We start from the raw sequence: 23474 nt of genomic DNA on the forward strand, positions 1-23474 counted from the left end.
CTCGGTGGTGTAGGTTAGGAGCGACTCTGGACTGAGCCACTTGACTGGTCTGTTCAGCTCATCACCCAGACAGTGGTAGTCATTGGGGAACACATCCCTAGCCAGGGCACTGTCTGTTATCTTTACACCCAGTCTCTCGTCAACACTATAACACATGACAACTATACAAACCGTATAATAGACGTTAAAAAAATGAAGGCGTAACGACGCATTACTAGGGTTATTTAGTTTTGTTCATTCCGATTCTTTAATTTCAGGTTGTCGTGCAGGCAATTTTTTTGGTTTTATAGTGTATTATAATTGCCAATTCAATATGTTTTAGAACTCATATAAGCAAAGCGTTTTGAAAAAAAAATGTCTTTAAAAAGGTAATAATAAGTCCGGGTCTAGGAAATAAACCCCCACAGAAATAAAGCCCATTTCGAATTTTAATTTTGGCCTTGATAATTTTTTCGGTGTAATAATTTCATATCAAGTCCTACTGCCGCTAAGGCATGGTCATCGCCCTGTCATTGGGAAACACATCCCTATACAAAAGGGCTATCAAACATTTTGACTATTTGAATTTATTATGGATATAATTAGCTGTTGCTTGAATAGAAAAGATCAGATTAGCTGGGCAACATTATGAACATTTTGACTGTAAAAATTGTAACCAAAAAACTTGATGGTTGAGAAAACTTCATTTACAATATCACAAACTGTGGGTAATTATCATATTCAAACAAAAATAACAACTGATATGATTAAAAAAAAACAACCCAGATGCACATTTTTAAAATCGTGCAGGTAAATTTACCTGAATTTGTAGGTAATTTGGGAATTCTCAAACGTGCAATTTATTATGTCAAAAATAACTAGCCATAAGGGATAAATTTTAGTTCAAATTCCGTAGTACTTACACGCAGTTGCGAGTGGCGAGGTCACCGACTACTGTTTTCTTCTTCTCCAAGTACTGAACTGCCTTCGCAATGTGAACAGCCATCCCCACAACCTCTTTCGTAGTCAGAGTCTACAATTACAAAACCGAGATCATGTACTCGACAAGGATCATGTTTGATTTTTATTTTTCACTGTTCATTTCTCCTGGCTTGTGTTCATTATTTCACAATATTTCTAATTTTAGGCCTACTACTTTTTCCTCTTTAGCACTCGGAATTTCCTACTTTCAAATTATATCGATTAAGAAAACAGTTTTAGAAAGTACATTGTGTTATTTAAATCATCCGATGCGTGATTTCACATCAAACATTTAAAGTGACTGGTTTTATGACTACTTAAGCTAACGTTCAAATACATGTCTTTTTTCTGATCACTATAATAATGTAATTTTAGGCAACCATCCCCTTCCCCCCAATCGGTAGGTTATCATTATCGATAATAGATATCGATGCCTGATGATATTAATAAAATTAATGAGGAGTCGCTTTCTTATCGGCTCGGCTCGAACAATTAGTATCACTAAAAAAACTGAATTACTTTGTTCGAACATGCAGGTGAAAACAAAAATTATGATCAATGGAGGAAAAGGAGACAGTTTCAGAATGGCAATTATTTTGTTGTTGTATCTGAGAGAATAAACAATCGAGACTTTGTTTACCTGGTGATTTTCCCTCATGTGTTTGAGGAATAGTTTGAGATTGCCATTTGCAGAGTATGGGTATAGGAGCATGGGGGGAGAGACGACTGTGTTGTTGGCCAGCAGGTAGTTGGGACAGACGACCCCGGACAAGGGCAGGATGTACTTGCAGCTCACTTGTTTGAACCTGCCACCCTCTCTCAACATCATCTCTATCTGGGCCGGGGAGGAGTTGGCTAAATACACACAGAATATAAACTCAATCGGTGCGGTATATCACGTATCGTTATCAATGAGATATGATTACGTCATTATCCAACATGGGTCGATTGGGGGGGGGGGTGTGCTTTACCATGGTGAGGTGGTTGGGGGGGATTGCGACGGTTAATGGATGGGTTTGGAGTGCGGGGATGTGGATTGTGTTTACCTGCGACCGTTTTGATGTAGACTTCTCTGTCTCCATTAGATCCATCTTGCACATTGGGTGGGTTGTTGGGTCCTCTGGGAATGGCCACGAAGCCACGGCACAGTCGACCAAAAGTACCTGCAAATGGGCGCTCAGATTATTCAGATCAGATTAAAACTATCAGTAGTTGAACAAAAGTTTCTCAAAGGCATAATGCGTGATTTGCATGACGTAATATATGATCTTTTTGGTTACAACCATGACAACTAGTGAGGCATTGGTTCATGAGTAAGAACTTCGTGATATGGAGTAAAAAATAATAAATTTTCATTGCAGAAAACTGTTAATTTCTATGAGAGGATCTAATTGTAGCAAAAATTTGTTTTTTCTATGAAAACTAGTGAAAGAGGCTAGCAATTCCATCTAATAAAAACACGAGGAGTAACTGCCCAAAGTTTGGTATATGAATACGAAAATATTTCTATAGTATCTTGTCATGATTTTGTTCAGTTTATGTTTCTCATTTCATTATACTTCATTTCATAACATCGTTTTCATCCATTTTTTATGCAATTTATTTAAACTTACAATTTCGGTTCCATAGAAATCAAGTTAATAGAACTTAAAATTGAGAAAAGTTATTGCGTAATATCAACAGGATGACTACTAACCTTCTACAAGTATTTCGTGAAAGGTGATCTTGTCTTTGGCCACTTCGATGTCTGCAAATTTGATTGACAAGGTTCCAGTTCCATTGCCTGCCTGGTTTGAATTCTGTGCTATCTGCTGTCCAGTCATGTCCAGACCACTGTCAGCGCTGTTCCCACTAAGATCCAGTTTTTCCATAAGTTCCACGGGGTTGCTTCCTACCCGGTTGACTGCTGGGTGGGGCGGGGGTCGTCTCTGTGACTGTGGTTGAGGGTAGCAACATGCTTGACCTGTGAATAAATTGATAATTTGACATGTACACCTTTGAAGTCAGTCAAATTAGCGTCTGCACAAAACATTTCAAGTTCCAATATTTTTCCCGCGAAATCAAGTTCTAATATTTTCCCCTAGAGGTTTGACACCAAGCGGCGAATGCTTCAAATTTTTTGTTAACTGATGAAAAGTAATATTTATTGAAAATGACCTTTATGTCTATTATAAATTTAATTCTCTTCATAAGCCGGTCAATCTCATAAGCCGATCAGCTTCGTTGTTCTGATAAAAGGGTTTTCGGATATTTTCCGTTTGTACCCCCCTCCAGTTTGGTGGGTGCATATTTTTGCAACCCCAGACGCAGGTGCCATATTTTTACATAATGATTTACTATGTAATGGCATGTCCTCTGCATCTGGTGGGAGGTGGGCGCATAACGTACTGGGGGCACAAACGGAAAATATCCGTGTGTTCTTTTTATTAACACTATCTAGAGTTCAGCAATGTTAAAAGTTGCAGGTTTTCCTAGATGCCGAAAAATACGATGATATACTCAGATGATAAATAAGATGGATGATGATTTTGGCGGTAGTATTGATGGTACCTTGTGCTTTGTTGTAGACTGCTGAAGGGTGTTGTGGGTTGTTCATTGCTCCCATTAGGTAGGGCGGGGGACCAGAAGGGTCTTGATAGTAGCAGTTGTCAGCACCTAATCAAAAGAGAAAAAATATCAGTTCAAGTAATACACGCCCACTAAGCTGGGGGGGGGGGGGCGCAAACGGAAAAGATCCGGCAATTTTGTTTAGAAAAGATATTCTAGTCCAGGAAGAAATTATATGTCTGTAGAAGCGATGAGAGTTTCTAAAAACACCGTGGAATAATATTTTTTAAATCTTTTTTTGTATTGACGACGATATCATGGTCATAGAAATTCCAAAGACTCTAAGTAATAACATTACAAAATAAACGTTGCAACCAAAATTCTGAAGTAAGAAAATTAAGATCTATTCAGCCCCCCCCCCCCCCCCCAGCTTAGTGGGAATAAAATGTTTTATGACCCCCAGGCGCACATGCATTATTTTCACATAGTAACGTGCCATATAACAACACATAATTTGTAACTGGGGGCCATAAAAAACAGTGGGGGGGGGGGGGCGAAACAGAATAGATCCAAAATTTGAGCTCGTTTTGCCATTCTGTCCGGTTGAACGCCTGTTTAGCACTTTTCGCAGTCTACGTGTTGTGTTTCTTAATATGAATAGATAATTTTTAATCAAATTTTGTTTTGATTTGCAAAGTGATTTTGAGAAAATTTGAGCTTTTTGCAGTAGTTTCTGTGTTCCCTAGTTAATTTAAAGCTGTGTAGTAGGTGCTGTTACTAAGAGGTAGGCAGTCAAGGTTATATAGTTCAGTTTATATAATATAATAAAAGATACGATTTTGTGGTTTCTCATTTTGTTGTTTGCTTCTTTAATTGTTGGTTAGCTAAATTTTGGTGTTTCTTTTTTGTTTTTCGGTTTCCTCCGTGTACATCCTTTTTATTGTTTTTTTTCTCAGTTGGTGTTCGTCCATCAGATGACACGAGTTTTAATTGCAAGTTTTTTTACGAATAATTGTTTAGGGGTTCCAAGTTGTGACGGTATATTCTGAAAATTTTGAATCAATTTTTAACCGATAAGATTTTTCCTCATGTTAGTTTGGCTGTTAAAATAACAACCGTAAATAAGCAGAGGAAATTTTTGTATAGTGAGTATTTGGCTGGGGCCTAAGTGGATATATACTCCGAGTTGGTTCGGGAGTCTTCAAAATAGATCCGAAAAATTGTTCCAGTAAAAATATCAAATTGAGAACAACTTATGAGTAATTACCATTTGATTGAGAGATAGCGTTTGGACCCATGGATCCATCGCTGATTTTGGACTGATTGAGAAAGGGCGAAGTGGTACAATCCGAAGAGCCCTGCTGGGATCCCCCGGGCATAATCTGCACTTGTGGGTTGTTCATTCCGGCGGTAGTGAAGGTCACGTGACCAGGAGGAGCGGAGTAGTAATTGGTGGCGTTGTTGCTACTCTTGGGCATGAACATGGGCACACGACCTTGGGCTGCATTCGGGTCAGAGTAGGGCAGCTCGTTGTAGAATTTGTTCTTTCTATTAAAACAAAACAACATATAACAACAAACATACAAAACAACAAAACAGCCATAATTTTTAATGAACAGGTAACTGCTGATGGTTAACTGAGTTTGAGCCAAAATATTATCGTTCTTTTTACAATTTTTCTAATTGAGATATATATATATATATATATATATATATATATATATATATATATATATATATATATATATAAATATATAACTCGGGGCATTTTGAGAAACATAGCCGGCAGATTGCCGGAATAGCTGCGAAATAGACTTGCGTGCCGTAAAATACAGATGGAAAAAGATACAGAAGTGAGTTGATAATAGTTATCGCCGCCGCCTATAAAACTTACAAGTTTATTTCAAAGGAGGTTGTTTTTGGGTGCAAAAAAATTTCCCTGTCGCGTCTCGAACCGGCGATCTCCGGATTAACAGCCAGTCGCCTTAACCACTCGGCTGTCGGAACATGCAATCTGTTTTCTTACAATCAACTTTGTTTTAGGAACAGATTCTGTTTCTGAATAACCGCAATTTAGGTCACGCAGAAAACGTGAAATCAAGCGCGAAAAAGCCATTTAAGCAGTGACGAGACAGAATGTTCTAGAACAAATGTAAAACGAAAATGAAGCGTCAGACGACGAAACAAAAAAAAACATAGCAGGACAAGTCCTGACGTACAATTCAAAGAATTTTCATTGACTAAACAGAAAAACTAGACTTAGAATGGACTATGAAGGAATTGAGAAAACCATTTTAGAAACAAAAAACAGATAAAAAAAAATAAGAAAAAACAGAAAATCAATGTCAAAATACCGCATGTGAACCAAAAAAACCACTAGCGAGAAATGAAAAATTAATTCAAACAAAAAACTAGGTCTAGAATGAGCTGTGAATGAACTGTGAAAACCATTTAGAAAAAAATCCGATCCAAAAAATCGAAAAAACAGTAAAAATCAGAGTAAAATTGCCGCATGTGAACAAAAAACCACTACCGAGAAACCGAATTTTTGTTCAAACACCGTTTTCTCACTCTACTTTAAAATTGGAGCAAAAAAATCACGCCGCAAAACCACTCGCTTTTTCGCTCCATTTCCTGTTTCGGCGTGACCAAAATCACCACTCCAATTTGACTTCAAAAATCATGAAAATGTGTGAACAGATCTTAAAAAAAAAGACAGCGCCCCAATACAATTCAAATTCTTTGAATTGTAAAAAACCAAGAGCATCGCAATATAGCTACGCTCAGCTTACAGCTTCGCAGCTATAATAAATATTCCATGGTGCACGCTCATAGAAGTCATACGAAGCAATCTTGTCTTGTACACTAAAAGTTAAAAGTTTGGGATATTTTAGTTATTTGTACAGCCAAAGAACGGAACAAATCTCAAACGCTTTTAAACTTGTCATGTTCTGAAACCACGTTATAACTTTAATTGAAATATCTTGATAAGATTCTGAGTGTCAGGTATTTGACCACGATCATATCAAGATGTGTCAGTGTTTATCATGAAAAATAAGATTATCAAGTTCTGGCCCAGGGACTTTCAAGATTGATTGAGGAAACCAAGAGCTTTCATGTCTTCGAATGAGGCATCAAGTCTAGTTTGACATGAAACGTACCTCTGTTGTGGTTTGAAAGTTGTGAAGTGGTAGAAGGCGACGACTGCACATATGATGAAGATGACACCAAGAGATATCCCAATTGAGACGAAGAAGATAGAACTGCTGCTGGAGTCTATCGGGGGCCACGGCGCTACAACACAACACATTATCTCATATACTCATCCTTTTGAAACTCCTCGACTCTCTTTAAACTCTTTTAAATATTCTTCGGCTTTCCTCGAAGTTACACTATCAGGAGATAGTAATGATGTAAAATACTAAAAAAAGAAAAGCGAAAAGTAATAAATGATAACAATGTTTTCAAAACATTGTTATCCAATTGAGCAGATTGAAGTTAAGTTCACATCTTGTCGCGCAAAATAATGCATAAATGGCTAATTTTCCAAACCAAGTAAAATCACTAGCGAAAATGCGTCAAGGAAACTTTTTGGATAAAACTTTGATTTTTGATAACAAAGCAACAGCTACTTTTTCAACACTAAAGTTCCGATTTTTAGACAGATGAGTATAAGTGAACAAATTTGGGTTACTCACGAGGCACTTCAGATCCTGAAGTTGTGTTCCCATTCCTCTGCATCTCTCCGTCTTGTCCTAAAAACAATCAACAACATCAGTTACGAGCGACAAAATAAATACATATGATCAAAATAAAAGTACTGCTCATATACTTAGAACTTCTATTTCTACTGTTGCTTAACTGTTAAAACGCTGATAAGCACACAAATAGTTTACTTTAAAAACCAATGCTCTTTTACATAAAATTCAATGTCTTATTTACAACAGTCGAGTGTAGATTAATTTTTTCGAAGCATTTCTTTACAAAATTTACATTTTCAAAAATTTGAATGATTTTGTGAATCTAAGGGCTTCAGGTTCGCACAAATCTTCGATCTTCATAAATCAATCCTTAAATCTTAAAGTTAGCTCAACATAGCTCAACATATCTCCAGTTTACCGTAAATCCAATTAACTTAAGATTTACCTCTCGTTTGAAAACGTGATTTTTTAAATTAATTTTATGCTTTTTATGCTTTTTATGTAACTTTTAGCTACACCCATTTATCATGAGTTATAACTTTCGTTTAGAACATTTGTTGTGCACTGCACAATAATTAGAGTGCCAAAATAAAATAAAAACGAGGTCAGTTTAATCAATGCTGACGTTTCACAAAATTATCCTAGTCCTGTTGGAAGGCTAGATTATTTACGTAACTTAAAAAAAGTAATACTGATAAGAAAGCTTAATTATGAGGCTACAACTCACCATAAGACAGAACGAAAGTAATAGCAACTATAATTACAATTCGCTTAAAGTTCAAGTTCATATTGTAAGAAATGGCTGGTTTTTGTATCAAAGATGAAGTGCAACAATGGAAAAATTTTGTAAAAAAAACAAATTATCAGTCCTTTTGATAAATTTTAATAATACGAATTCTCGGAAATTTCCAATTTGAAAGGTTGTAAATATTTCTAAAGTGACGCCTCAAAACTTGATAAAAAATAACAAAAATGCCAGTCTAAAAATAACGACTGCAGTTCGTAACAATAAATTTTGTGGAAAAGCTTGATTGAAAAGAATCGGAAAGGTTGAAAAGATTGGGGACAAAAGCAGGGGGGTTGTAAAAACAAGCCAAGTGCAAATTAGCCCAAAATAAGAAAAGCAGACTTAGCAATACCTCAACAGAATCAATTGCGTTGCCCAAATGCCTATGGCAACTTTAGAGAAATTTTGGTTACAGAGACAGAAAAGAACAGACTTGTCGTGGTATGCTCTATGCGTGCGTGCGTCTTTGATCATAAATGGATAAATCCTGATCGGGGAAACAAACCACGTGAAATTATTTCACATGTAAACTTCACTATTATCCCACGGGGGTCTAAATCAGATTAAACTACTGCGATAGTGTGTTGTGAGAATGTCTCCACTGCTACTTAGGAAGAAGGGGAGGGGGCTATAATGGGTAAGGTCGTTTTTCCTTCCTTGGAATAGGAACCAATATCGATTAACGTGTGGGCCAACGGTCCCTGAATTTGAGTGTGTATATTATATAATTTGTATAATAACAGCTCTAACAAGGATTGTGAAAAACTGTAAAAGCTGGAAATTTATGAGTTATAAATTGTATAACAAATAATAAACAATAAACAAAAAAGTATCCTGGAAAATGATAAGGAATATAGTTCCTTCTCCAACTTATACTTTTTCTTTTTCTGTACTCAAACTTTGCGAGCGTGTTTTATCTCTTAAAACAGAAAAATATTATCTTTTAATATTTCTCAACCACGCGTGACGTATGCACGGTTGAGTTGAAATTTTGACTTTGAACTAAAAAGGATTGAAATTTCTGCGTCAAGAAAAAAAAATCACACAGGAATAGCTTGTCAATTTTGTTCCTTCAGTTGCAAGGAATTTGAAAGGCAACCATAACCCTAATTAAAGCAATGCGTTCACGCTGTTTGTCAATTTGAAACAAGGAATCGCTCAATTTAATGAAATCGTACAAAATGCGAAGTTAAGGAAAATAAAATTGAGATCTTATTTTATTGCCTCTAACAACTGCCGTTTATAACTGCCTCGTTTATAACTCGCCTAAGTCGCGATATAAAGGAATTGAGGTTGCAGGTTGTATGATTTTGAATGGTTATCTTGAGTCGAAATTACAATTGGAAAAATGTGAGACGTAAAAGATTAAAGGCTACCCCCGCGTTCAGTATAATACCCCCCACGCCACGAAGGAAAAATAACCCAATTTAGCGCAAAGGGATTGCAAGTAAAACAATGGGTTTTTATATGCTAGCAATGTTTCGAAATATAAAGAGATTAACTTTAATAGTCTTGTAAAATAGAGAAGATTTATTACCCAATGTAATGGAATAGCTTGTATTGTAAACTTTGCAAGATCTTCAATAGTTATGTTAAAGTGGGTTAAAACATGCGACGAATAAGGTCAACAAGTCTGATAAACAAGACAAAAATGAGAATTGCTTGAAAGTAAAAACAGTTGCAGTATCGACTTTTCACAAATTTAGTCACCCAAACAAATGAATTTTACAAACAAAGAGCGGCTTTTGTTTGTGTTTACGAAACAGGTAAAATGTGAGACCTGATAAGGAGTTGTAAAATCATCTATTACGGTCGTAAAAATTGTTCGAGTATTGAAAATAACAGAAATGTGACGAAATCGGGTTTTCCGTTTTTTGTTTACTGAAAAATGATTGACAAAATTTATTAAGATGTGTATAATTTGTCGGAGAATTGGCAAGATAGCTAATAGCTGTGCTAAAGACGTTGAACAAGTGAATGAAAATGAGTTTTAGCCGAGCTTTTAAATTGATATAATTGTGGTAGTAATTTAACATGAACTTGTCAAGTACATTAGCTTAATGTGATGATTGTTTTCACTAGAAGAACCTCTGAAGTCTTATCACCATCACTTCGCCGATACTAGGAATACAGGCCGACTTAAAAATTAGACGAAACCTCATTTCGACAAATAAACTTCTAAGTTAAAGACTCTATAATGCTTCGCAATTGAAACTTTCGTCTAAAAATTGTGAATTTTATTTCATCTATAGCACAGAAGTCAAATAGTGCTCCAATAATTTCAAAAAGTATATTTTTAATGTCCGAAATGTGGATCGGCTAACTGAAATATCGGTCAGTTGGGCCGGCAATGGACCTCGGCATGTTTAAGCATTGGTGATATGAGGTAAAAGAGCTGTTTTCGAGCGTCAGGTAAAATTAACGATGGGTTGGTTGGATGGTTATGACAATGCGTGTGTTTATCACAGTCTGAAGCGAGTTATGGTTTTTATTGGGCTATAAAAGACACTCTCGCTTTATACCTGAGATGCAAGAAAAAGCAGAGATAAATGCAATTAATGCAAACATGCACACGTGAATGTTTTTGCCGAATGTGAAAACAGTTCAACGCTTTTATCTTGTTTGCCAAGATCACAGTTTATCTGATCACGTTTTTGATGATAAATCTTGTGAAATATCTTCAAATATATCAAAATAATGTCACTATATTTACATTTGTGGGCTGAAAAGACGCGCCAGGAAGATTTTGCACTTTAATTTGTGATTTAGACAACAGAAATTGGGCTTGTTTTGGTGTAATTATTACGTAAACATATCAAGTTATCGAAGGGCGGAAACCGAATGCGATTATTAGTCATTATAGATTCTTTCGGTATAGATTCTGCTGACAGTATCAGTGAGATAATAACTATTAATTACATCATGAAGTTGATTTCGAGTCACTTTGCTCTAAATTACATTTTACGGTGACAAGGAGGCCAATGATAAGCACCACCCGAGTCGGAAACAAAAGTTAATCTTAAAAGATTCCTGCAAGATCTTGTAAGAGTCTTGCAAGAGGCTTGAAATTATCAAAACCTTTCACTTTTCTTTCATTTTCATTGAAAACAAACATTGACAGAATCGAAATGCTTAAAGAACGTGCCCCAATATTTTAAAAGGTACGCTTGCCAATAGTTTCAAAAATAAGTTGATTTTTAATTCAGTTGTTTCCATCGGAAGATATAACCAGCTAAAATCTAGATGATTATGAATTGAGACTTGCCAGACAAAAAACTCAAATCGAAAAATATCCATAAAACAGTGCATATTCTTGAGAAAAAAGTGAAGCTCTGTAGCACTTATCGAAAATACCTCAAAGATATATAAGATATATATCTCCAAGATAAGACGGTTCGTTTTTTGATTAAAAATATAAATCGTTACGAAGACGCAAGAAAAACAAAAGTAGCGTTATTGCTCCGCTGCGTGGTTTCGTAACTCCGATCCGTAAACTAATAGAACACGAGGTTTGTATTTCCTCTTCATTGAAACAATCGATTCTTATTTGATACAATCGCCATGCTTATCTGTTGCTCAACAGATTTCTTTTCCTTGAGTAGAACAGGAAAAAACTTTGGTTGAGAGCATTATGCGTAACTGAGAATCTATAAAATAGTTTTCGATACAAAGAAAAGAATTTGAAAATATGAAACTAAAATAACGTTATTTAACAGCAATTCACAGTCAAAAACAGAAAACAGGTTTTTGTCGGTAGCCAAGTACTTCCTTATTATCAAATCCACTGTCAATTAATTGGACTAAATAGTTCCATCACCATAAGGGTGATAATTTTCTTTTGCGAATAATACCTAGCATCAAGCAATCACAATCAATATCTGCAATTTTTGATCAGAAACGTGAAATTGGTTTAAATTTATCTGAAAAATTCTCAAAATTTTCAAAAAATAGATCAAGTATTCTATTGAGTAACTTTTACAACATATAGGTTATTACACAAGTAAAAACTTAACGCTTTAAGTATTATAAATAATGATAGATCAGAGTGCTATCATTTCAGCGTTGAGTTTTGCAAATCTAACTCAATAAAAGTAATGTTTTTGCAAAGCCCGTTCCTGCTTTGTCCGAGAAAACAGAGTTGATAGCCAATTTTGTGAATTGGAAATCTTAAGAAACCATACTTTAAACTCAAAAAATCTACCATTTTTTTTCAGATCTTGAGAAATTCAACCTGATTTCAATATTTGGCTTCATCAATATAACAAAGAATGTTGGCAGTTGGTAGAAAAAAAATGATCTCAAGATTGTAGGCTGATTTTTCTTGTTTAACTTAAGTCAAATTGTTCTAAGCAAAAACCTGTATTTAAATAAGACAATAAAGTCAAATTCAGATAAAATTCAGTCGAGTCATTGCCCAACTTGAATTCATATTATGATCAAATCGAGACCTCTTATTAAAAACAGAAAATTCTTTTCCTTCGTTTTTTTCATCGGTTATCTACCAACTGTACAGCCGCTATTGTTTTGATTTGATGTTAAGTTGTTTTTAATGAAGTCTAATTTCATGGACTTATACATCATAGTCTAAGTGCTAAGTGTTTGATTATAAAGCTCTTCCGCTGGCATACAAATTATTACACTTGTGCAGTTGCTCGGCTGATACATTGCCGATGTTCTTTGTCAGATTAATTATACTGTGCGAAACGTGATATTTGGACCATTGTAAAAACACATAACAGCACTGAGCCATGATAAATTTAATTGTAATCAAATTATCTCAATTGCAAAAAATCGATCGCCTGATTTTGACAACTCTTCCGGCTAAGATATTAGACAAAAACGCATCTGAAAGCACAAAAAAATATATTTGTTAAAATTAACCTAAACATGAAACTTGAAAAATCCGTTCGAAGTGGAAAACGCGCTAAAAGTCACAAAGATCTGACTGACGACCTCACAATAGCAAATTCTTGCCTACATTACCGGAAATTTTAATATACTAAAAAAATAGCAAGTTTGATCTCAAGAATGTTCAGATTTAAGTTACCATTAACAAAAGATTTTTTAAAGATTCAGCAAGCGAAAAAAAAATCAGTGAAAGAAGGTAATATAAATGTCAGAGACTTGGTTATCGATTGAAAATTTAAAAATATAGTCAAAAAAGAAAAATGCGAAAAATCACTCACTCAATATAGGAAAAACCAGAAATACAGAAATAAAATTAACGATAAAAGCTACAACTTATCTCAAATACAGATTGAATTATATATTTTTAGAAAATTGAACGATAAAATGCACTCACAAAATGTGACACAAAATGCGTTCACAGTTGGTGGAAAAACATGCTTTAGTTTTGCTGTACATTTTTTTCGATTAGGTAAAAAAGAAAACGGAAAGAAAACAGACAACCATACATGTTTTCTTTGATACATATTTATCATCAAAACAAAAAAACAAACAAATAAAAACTTGTTTTAAAAATCTCAAAAAATCTCAAGAAACTTTTGTCGATTGTCGGTGAACAAAAAAAACAAGTTAACAAAACAAGAAACTTGCATCCAAGAATTCTCTCATATACGCTAAAAAAAACTAAATTAGAAAAAATTCGTCTGTGGACTAAACTTCGAAGTTCTAATTTTCAACCTTGAAATTCAGCCCCGCCACCAATCTTACTTCCACTTGCAATCACTACTGATTAAACAGTCATAAAAAAAACAAACAATTTTACCGTTAACAGGTAAATTCAAAAGAAAAATCATTCGATAGACAATTTATTTTAGAAATAGTAAGAAGATGAAATAATTGAACCAAATAGATATTCAAATATAGACAAAGCCCAGAAGAAAGCAATTGACATTTTCAAAATTTTGCCGAAAATGATAATTCTTATTGATTTCATCTTCAATTTAAACAACTTAAGACTTCAAAACATTCTGATTTCATTAACTTAGTAGTTAAAAGTCTATCATCAGTATCTCAAGAATCAAAAATTGTTGCTCTCAATTCATAATGATGAGCGAGTTGATTTCGATAAATGGCTTTGTTAACATCGAAGGAAACCTCAAGAATTTTGTAGAAAATACACATTTCTATATATATATATATATATATATATATATATATATATATATATATATATAATATATGATGTAGGAGATTGCGTTTCTCTTTGTTGAGGCCGTCAGTAAGAAAAAAGTTAAATGGCGTTTTTTAGACTTGAAAAGTGAAAAATTAGATTTGCGTAATTTTAATGGTATCTTTAATCGTAATGAAGGGCATTAAAATCTCAGTTCTTTATCTATCTGCTCTGATCACGATAATTTTTTTACAAAAAGTAAAGTAAAGACTTCATTTCTCGTTCATTTGAGACTTCAGCTGATTTAAATTTAACACTAAAAATACGAGAGTCGTTTAAGCTCCACAGATTTTAATTTGAGTCGATTAATTGTTTTCAAACTGACCTGGAAGTATTTTTTTGAAAATTATTGAAAAAGTTTCTTCAAATACCTTTAAGGAATTTTCAGGAAATTACTTCAGTTGATACATTTGCTGATCGGACTTTTTAGAAATTTATTGACTTACATCGGCAAGCTTATACCAAAAGTCATGGCCGGCATTCAATGTGTAATCTAGTATTACTCTATGTTTTACAAAACTGGGTTTGCTTCTCGTTGATGATAACGAGTAGGGCCAATATTTAAAATGTCATTCCATGCTTAACAGGTGTCTTGAAAAAAGGTGTCTTAAATTTTTCAGAGATAATAATATTTTATAGAAACTGACTCAATAAGAGAATCTTATGAGTTGGGTAAATGATGAGTTAGAGCGTTGAAGACAATTAACTCCAACAGACATAATTTTTTATTTCAGAACTTTCTTCCTTGCAAAGTTTTGGATGTGATTTGCTTCATCAAATTGGCAGAAGAGGCAAACGTAAATAGCATGTAAAAACCGTTATAACTTTAACTTCTGATACGGTTCCAAAAAACTGTCCCGCCATTCTTTTCGTAATTTGATTTTTTTTTCATTCTCAGTTTTATTAGTTATTTCTAACATGCCGGTGATAAACTAGTACTCATAACAATCTCATTTGTAGAAAAATTGAAGATCTTATTGCTTGCTCTTGAGTTATTGATCAATAGACAAGCTATCGACGAGTTGCTTTTTACCAGGTAAAGCCCGTTTAAAAATGAAAAATTAAACAGTCGTCCCAGCCAACATATACTATTGGCTGCGGACACAGATTTCAGCGTTAGTTCAACAAATAGAAAAGGCCATAAAATTCTTAAGAGGGGAAACTAACCTGGTTTTAAATTTTAATTTGAACTCTTTGATCAAGAGTTGTTTTTAGCTTATCAAAAGACGATTTTATGCAAACATATCCGTCTCTAATTTACATCAAATTTTTAGTTTCTTATCGCATTTTTCTTCAAACTGAATGCTATGTCAGCTAAGAAAAAGAATGATTTTTTTAAACAAAAAAATGTATAGTTTTAGTATAACAAATATAAAAGACGGACAATCATGCTTTTCAAAGTCCTTTTTTTACATATTTTCTTGTTAATTATATAATTTATTAAGCGATACTTGCGTACAAAACCAATAAATGAAGCATTTGAATACAGCCAGTGATGTAAGTCTCTAATTTTTTAAAAATCAATTCTTGCACCTCAAAAAGGAAATCAAAAACTTCCATATTTTCAAGCAGAATGGAGAAACATAAAGCAAATATCAGAGAAATTAGTACAAAAGTTAAACAAAGAGACTCGATAATGTGCGTTCGTATATATTGTTCCGACCCCGCTTATCCACAAGTTTGGCTTATTTGTCAAACAAATGAGGAAGAGATAGAAAATAGAAAAAATCTCTGCCTCCAACTCAAATCACTTAGTAAAGTAACTAACGCCATATTAGTAGTCACATAATACCTGCTATTGTTAGGACTAATAGACAAAACAAACAAAAATCAAATAACAACAACATACATTTACATCCAAAAATCAATGTCTATTTAAAAAAATTACATAGTTCCAAAGTTAAAACAGCAGTAAACAAAAACAACAAATTTAAAAAAAAATATTTTTATTTTTTCTTGAAAATAAATTTTACAAATAAAGAAAACCATTAGACATCAAATAAAATCTTTAAATAAAGTTATATTCATCCTTACCCATTATTAAGTCATTGAGATTGTCCTTATCCAGAATATGTCGTACGTCTACAAAAACAAACCACAAGCTGATGCGAGAAACAAAAATTCCGTTCAATTTAGCATGAAAACGGTAACGAAATCGTTAGAACCACAATCAATTCCTTAAAAGGTAGGAAATTATCAACTGTTTCTTTTTTGAATAACAACAAGGAGATATTTACCGTCTGAATAATGAGAATTGGCAATAAGTATTAAAAACAGGAACAAAAAAGGAAAAAAAATCGTACATTTTTTTTCGAAAACATTTAATTTCTAGACATAAAAACTGAGCTCACTGAAATACATAAATAGGTACTTTCATTTCTGAAAAAAAAAACAAATTAGATCTGTCTTCATTCAGCCATTTGTCTAGAAAAGAAACGACAAACAGAGACAAGACCACAAAGAAAAACCAATTTTTTCCAAAAGCCAGTTTCACAGCCGTTAAAGCAATAGGCAATGCACTAAAATATTAGATTCGTTCAATTGTAACCTTTTTGAACAACAATAATGTTAAATAAATAGGTAGTTAAGGGAATAGGTGACTATTAGACAGAAAACAACAGCAAAGTGAAAATTTAAAAATTAAATTTATAATTTTTTTTTCAAATTTTTTGAAATCAGAGTAGAAAAAACTTAACCTTTTAATTCAGATCCGTAGAAAAATTACTTTGTTCCTCCAGGGCACGTAACCTAATTTTGCTATTATCCACAGTTTAACTTAAGACTACAAAAAGAGCGAACAAAGACAAAATATAAAATTCCAATAAATTCTGCTAGAAGACGTTGTCGGAGCAGTTAAAACCAAAATCTATTCCCTGAAAAATTCTGAGTTATTTAAATGCCAAAAATGTGATATCTGACCCGCCAAAAAAGTGATAAGACAATTAAACAAACTTCAATGATGAGTAAGTATCCAAAAATCCTTTTTTTTCTGTGAAAACTCGTTGTGCCAAAAAATAGAAACCATTACTTAAAACGTAATTTTAATCTTTAATCCAACAGAAAAACAATGTGAACAACATAAGTTTGCTTAAAATTACTTAGGAAGCCAGTCGGTAATGTAATTATTAGCCTTGATATGGACTGTTTTTTTTCTAATTCACGAAATTCACAAAAAAATGCAAAAATATCTTTAAAAAATTGACCGATTACAATCCGAACTTTTTGGTCTCTCAAAAACACCGATTACACCAAAACTAGAATGGTTATTAACGTTCGTATATACGGAAAAACTCTTGGTTCTGATTTTTATGGCTATGGATAATTTGACTGGGGAAAAACAAGATGTCAAAAATAAATGATGCATTTTGCTTTATTATCGTGTTAAATTAGCAAAAACTGATAAAGTTTTAATTCAGGGACACTCTCAAAGGAAGCAATCCTAAAAATTTGAATCAAACTTTTCAACCACACTTTTCTGTCTTAGAGTTAGAAATGACACTATCGTTACCAATTTTAACATTTTTTAGCAAATTTGGCGAAAAAAATTCCTAAAAATTCTGGAAAATGTGATCAATAGCAACGAAAATGTGTCAAATATCCACAAAACTTCAAATATCGATAAATTCGTCGAAAAGAAACAAACTAAAAAACAGTTTTAGTTATTTATTCTACAAAGGACGGGCTTTCTAATGGTACCACACACATCCCTGTCCAATGAACACATCGATCGACCAAAAATTGACTGAACGGAAAAAACCATTTGAGTATATAGTTCCTCTGCCACTGAAGTGGGTAGGAACAAATAATTTTAAAAACTTCAAGTCTTTAATTTTGTTTGATTGATACATTTTTGAGGAAAAAAAACAAGAAATACAGCAAAAATTGGCTATTTCGCCGTAGACTTGCTTAAAAGTGTTAATTAGATAAAAGAAATAAATATTAAAAGCATTAAATTCAGAAATTTCGATTTCAAAACGATAATAATTCAATCTTTTTGACCCCATTTTGTTTCTAAATCGTGTCGTTTTAAGTAACCTCTTAATTGTCAAATCGGTTACAAAAATTAAATTTCTTATCACGCAGCAGTGACTATCTGTTTTACTCAGCCTGCATTACAAAAATTCATCAAGTCCATTTTTCGTCCTTTTCCATTTTTGATATGGACATTGTTGTAATTCAAAAAGTGGATTCATTAAATAATGGGTAGCTGATTCTGTAATGGGCAGCGAAGAAACATCTCTTGGAGAATAATAAAGTTTAGCAAAATTAATATTTTTAAGGTTAGGAAAATACATTAAAAAATTAGCCTAGACTAAACGTGAAAACAGGCGGATTGATGGCAACTGTTTTAAAGAGCCGTTTAACGCTAATGTCTTCCGCGTTTTAGTTTAGAAAGAGTTAATTATTATATCTGTAATTTGAGGAATCTGATTGGCTCACGCACTTTCCAAGTAGCATTTCTTGTCTCTGTTCACCACAACCTGTACCATAGGCTGGCTCTTGGTGGGTCCTCCTGTCAGAACGACCTTGAAATTGAAGGTGATTCTGATTCTCATCGTCCGATTCTGGTCGGGTTGCTTCTTCGGGTCGCACTTTGCCACCACGTCAATGACTGAAAAAATTAAACAATTGCAACTCACTAACGTAGAAATTGCGTTAAAGATGACAGGGAAAGAACTTAAAGCTCAGTAGGGCAAAATCTGGCTCGAGTTGAACATTAAACAACTTGTCAACTAAAGTGGTCATTTCCAAATTATGTCCCTGAAAACTGAAAGTGACAAAGGAGCTTGTGATATCATGGAGCAGGTATTCTTGTGATATCATGATGCAGGAATTTTTTGCAGTATTCGTGCAAGAAAAGAAGAAGATATTTATCATCATAAACATGTTAAGTAAATCATTAACTGAAGTTTAAGTTAACAGACGGAAAGGACAAATGAGATGACTCAGATGTTCATTTCAGTTTGCTCATAGAAACCGGGGTTGAGATTAACTTGTAAGAACTTGCAAGTTTCTGGCAGATACTTACAGGGTGATCCAACGTCTTGCAAGTTTTTCTTCCAAAAACTTGCAAAATCTTATAAGTTAACCATTCTACTTTCAAGTTTTTACAAGACAAGTTAATCATTCAACTTACACGGCTCTTACAAGTTAACCATTCGACTTAAAAGTCCCTTGAAAGCTAACCATTCAACGCGCAGGGTTCCTACAAGTTAAACATTTGACTTACATAATATTTTACATAAATTCTTTGAATATAGGTTGCCATCAGATAACTTTTTTGCCTATATTGTACCAAAAAACAATGCAAGGTTGCGAGATATGATTGCAAACATATGCTTCAAAAGTACAGAATCTGGAAAAGTGAAAACTGTTAATCAAAATCATAAAATAAAAGCTTGTAAAAATGAAGGGTCACGAAATTATTTTGAGAAAATGCCGTTATATGAATTTGAAACTTCTATCAAAGACAAAAAGGGCATAAATTTTAAGGAACTTTTAAAAGCAATTGGGAAGAAGCCAAATGAGATCTACTGTTCATTAATTGAACTGCAAAAGGACCCCTTGAATCAATAAAATTGAGAAGTAAACATTTTTATCAACTTAGGTTGCATTGTAATATAATATTCAAATTGATCAACTAACTTTCACGCGCTTCCCACGGTAAATTACTGAGTATTAAATTAAATTAACCAATATGAGTTGAGCTCAGCCGGAATGAACTTGCAAGGAACTTACAAGTTAGTCATTCCACTTACAAGTTTAACATTCGACTTGCAAGTTCTTACATGTTAACCACTCGACTTGCAAGTTCTCACAAGTTAACCTTCTTTTGCAACAAATTTGCAGATTCTTACAAGTTAATCATCTTTAGCAAAAATCTTGCAATTCCTTACAAGTTAACCATTCGGTCTCAACCGGGGAGATAAGAGATCGTTTTCCATCCGGGCCGTTGTCTATATTACACAATAGTTATAAGCAGATACCACCCGGGTCGAGGTCTGGCGGTGAATTTTTGTAAGGAATGCGGTGAAATGCGGTAAAAAAATTTTCAATGCGTTTTTCTTACATCTTTTTGCGGTGAATGCGGTGAATCGCGATGAATTGTTTATTTTGATACAAATTTGTGAAACGAATGCGGCGAGTTTTTGTAAGAAACGCGGTGAAATTTCGCGGTGAAGTTGTAAGAAATACAATGAAATGCGGTAGATTAACTCTTTTCAACGGATTCACCACATTTCGTATAAAAAGTCACCCAAAAATTTCGACCCGGGCACGATCGCAGCATATGAATCCCAATCTCAATTTTTTTTCCAAAAGAACTAACTTATTATTTAATATTCAATGCACAAACTTTTTTTTCTCCCTTTAAAAAAATCTTTACTTATTGTTCTAGCTGCTTTATTCTACATGCATTTAATTCATATTTTTAACATATAGTTTTCGCTATTGGTTGAAACAATAATTTGGAAATGGGCAAAATGTCATTTACCAATATTTAAAAACCAACAACATCTTCTTCAGCGGCAACGCACAGAGCCACAAAAATGAAAAGTCCGCTGAAAACATTTAACTGAATTATAATTAAATAAATATCCTATGCTTTGACTTGAATAAACTGCAAAATTGCAGACATTTTTCTGTACAAATTTCTAGTAAAAAATATGACAGAAGACAATTGAAACCTAGTTTTCGGGACGAAAACCGGAGAGTCAACATTTTTTTGTTTACCAAATCTACTCAAAATGAAAGTTCATTTTTTCCAAGCGCGTTTATTTCCTCATTCAAAATTGTGAAGAGGCATCAAAATTTATGCAAATCCACTAAAAGTGAGCAAATATGAAATTAAATTTGAATTGTGTAGAGGAGGAATTAATAAAGGAAGCACCTCCCCCTAAAACTGAAAAGTGATCGCACTCATCGCATTGAAAACCATCACTATACAAATACACACAAACATAAGCAACGGTGCTAGGAATATTGGCCGATAAGGCATTCAGCCGACAAGCAAAAAAAATCTAGCCAAGATTAAATCTGATTGGTCGATAAATCACATGTTCAAAAATCACATGTTCGTCGAACCATTACAATAGGAGTGCGGCCGGGTTGTCGGTTTAAATTCGCATTTTTTGGTTTCGGCTAAACCCCCAGTCGGTTAATTGGGCGATGGCCATATGGAACAGTTAGAGGAACGTAGAATGGTTGGAACAGCCGTGACTTTGATCTTTTATGGATGAGATTTAAGCCGCCCAAGTCGTAAAAAGAGCACCACTGCCATTAATAATTCGCGTGTGTTTCAAGTAAACTTGTCTGTATAATTTATGCTCCACCGAGCACTCAGACATCTGCTGCGATTGCATTGTTGTCTCTTGAAAACTACCTCCCACTTTTACCATTCACAATTTCCTTTTGTTTCTCTTTGTGCTTTTTATATATGAGGATATAAATTTTTGATTGAGAGACGTGTGTTGGGACAGCCTTCTTTTTAGTACTTCGTCACAAAACAGCACAAAAAATAATCTAGCAAAAAATTACAAAAAACAGTCGTCAATTTTAAAAGCTGTGAGCCTAAGAGCTTTAAAAAGACTAGTGAGTTTGCATCTATATCGACTAACAAAAAAGTACCAACGCGATTTAAAAAAATAAAGTTAATCTCACTTGTTCACGGATCAGTAAAAAAAGGTTGAAGCGAGTTACGATTCCGCAATTCTGTTTCTTCTGATTTCTAATGAAAAGCGAGAATATAAATTTTTGTATGTATCTCAATTATGTCTGTTGGAAAAATCTTTTCGGTTATTTCAAGTGACAAAGTGATCAATTTGTTGATAAAGGATGATGTAAAATCGGCAATTAAAAAATGTTAGAGTAGGATCATAACTGGCTGAAACATCAGGTCGTCATTTTTCTTGATTTTTTTGTTTACTTTAAATTCATATTAAAGTATAATATCAATGCAACTGTTTCTTTCTATATCGTTTTGAAAAACCTATTAATTCAAAAAAGAGTACTTGGTAAAAATTTCAAGCTCTCAAACTCAAAAATTGTTAAGTTGTGCAACAATGTTCAGTGCAGTCTGCTTTTCAGTGCAGTGCAACAAAAGTCAAGACAATAGATAAAAACAATAAAGAGAAGAGGTAACAAAAAACGAAAAGATTTTCGTTGTAAAGTCTGCCTAATTGTAAAAAAACGAAAATCACGATAATTTCAACAGTTCACCAATGTTAGGAGAAAAGAAGACAAGAAATAAACCAGAAATATCTGTTTCTATTAAATTGTTTAAGAGCTAACAAACGAACAGGAGGCAAAAAATTTGTCTGAGTCCAGATATCACACATGAATTTATTTTCGTTTATTAATTTAAATTCTTTCACAAAAAATTGGGTGCAAATAAATTAGTGCCATGCAATTAGATAGAAATATGAGGACGATTTCTTTTCCAATTTTGACTTATTTTTTTCGTTGACTATTTTAAAATCTTTTTCAAAAAATTTGGCGCAAAATAATGGTCGAAAAGATGAGTTTTCTGAAGAGTGCTCAGCTAGATTGTTTCAATCTTCCACGGTGCAAAAATTGATTAGTTTAATAGAAAGTGATTTGTTTCATTTCATCATATTGTAGCAAAAATCTGACTTATAATGCCACTCTTTTGACCCTCTCAGCAAATAATCATTAATTTACTACAAAAGCTGATCTAAGCAGGTGATATAAAAAGAACTCAAATTTTACTGTCGGAAATTTATTTTTCCTTCTATTAAGAGTTGTTGCTCCATTTCGTAATGCTTTGAAGCGAGTTATGATTCCGCATTTCTATGATTTCTTCTGATTTCTAATGAAAAGCGAGAATATAAATTTTTGTATGTTTTTCAATTATGTTTGTTGAAAAAATCTTTTTGGTTATTTCAAGTGACAAAGTGATCAATTTGTTGATAAGGGATGATGTATAATCGGCCAAAATAAATGTTAGAGTAAGATCATAACTGGCTGAAACAGCAGGTCCTCATTTTTCCTATTTTTTTTTACTTTAATTACGTTTTTTTACTTCTCCATATTTGAAAACTATTTTATTACTTTTTCTCATATTTGGTTCGGGAGATTATACTTCATCCCTTATCAACAAATTGATCACTTTACCACTTGAATTTGCATAGGACAACAACAGCCACGACAACATTGGATGCATAGTACTCTAAATAGTTCAATTAACAATAAAAAGTTGTTTATTTTATTGTGGTAATTGCAATTTTGGAAAGCTTATAATAATTCTTTGTTCTGAATCACACGGTGCATCCATTTTTGCTTTGTCTTATAGCATATCCCGTTACAGTCCGTGTCACAAAAATAT

At 33.5% G+C, this 23474-nt stretch overlaps 1 protein-coding gene across 1 annotated transcript in view; it reads right to left on the minus strand.

The window, feature by feature from the left end:
• Positions 1 to 23474, minus strand: part of LOC142336546 (uncharacterized) — a gene marked incomplete at its 3' end in the record, with an annotated part of 51358 nt that continues 27884 nt past the window's right edge. The window contains exons 3-12 of the mRNA XM_075385453.1: positions 18576 to 18743; positions 7206 to 7262; positions 6669 to 6801; positions 4775 to 5055; positions 3511 to 3615; positions 2657 to 2923; positions 2007 to 2123; positions 1601 to 1815; positions 903 to 1012; positions 1 to 145 (exon numbers count right to left, since the gene is read on the minus strand). Coding sequence (XP_075241568.1) covers positions 1 to 145; positions 903 to 1012; positions 1601 to 1815; positions 2007 to 2123; positions 2657 to 2923; positions 3511 to 3615; positions 4775 to 5055; positions 6669 to 6801; positions 7206 to 7262; positions 18576 to 18743 — 1598 coding nt within the window. The remainder of the gene's footprint in view (positions 146 to 902; positions 1013 to 1600; positions 1816 to 2006; positions 2124 to 2656; positions 2924 to 3510; positions 3616 to 4774; positions 5056 to 6668; positions 6802 to 7205; positions 7263 to 18575; positions 18744 to 23474) is intronic.

Source organism: Convolutriloba macropyga, chromosome 3 (genome assembly GCF_964194025.1).
Source record: "Convolutriloba macropyga chromosome 3, txConMacr16.3, whole genome shotgun sequence".
Classification (NCBI taxonomy): Eukaryota; Metazoa; Xenacoelomorpha; order Acoela; family Convolutidae; genus Convolutriloba; species Convolutriloba macropyga.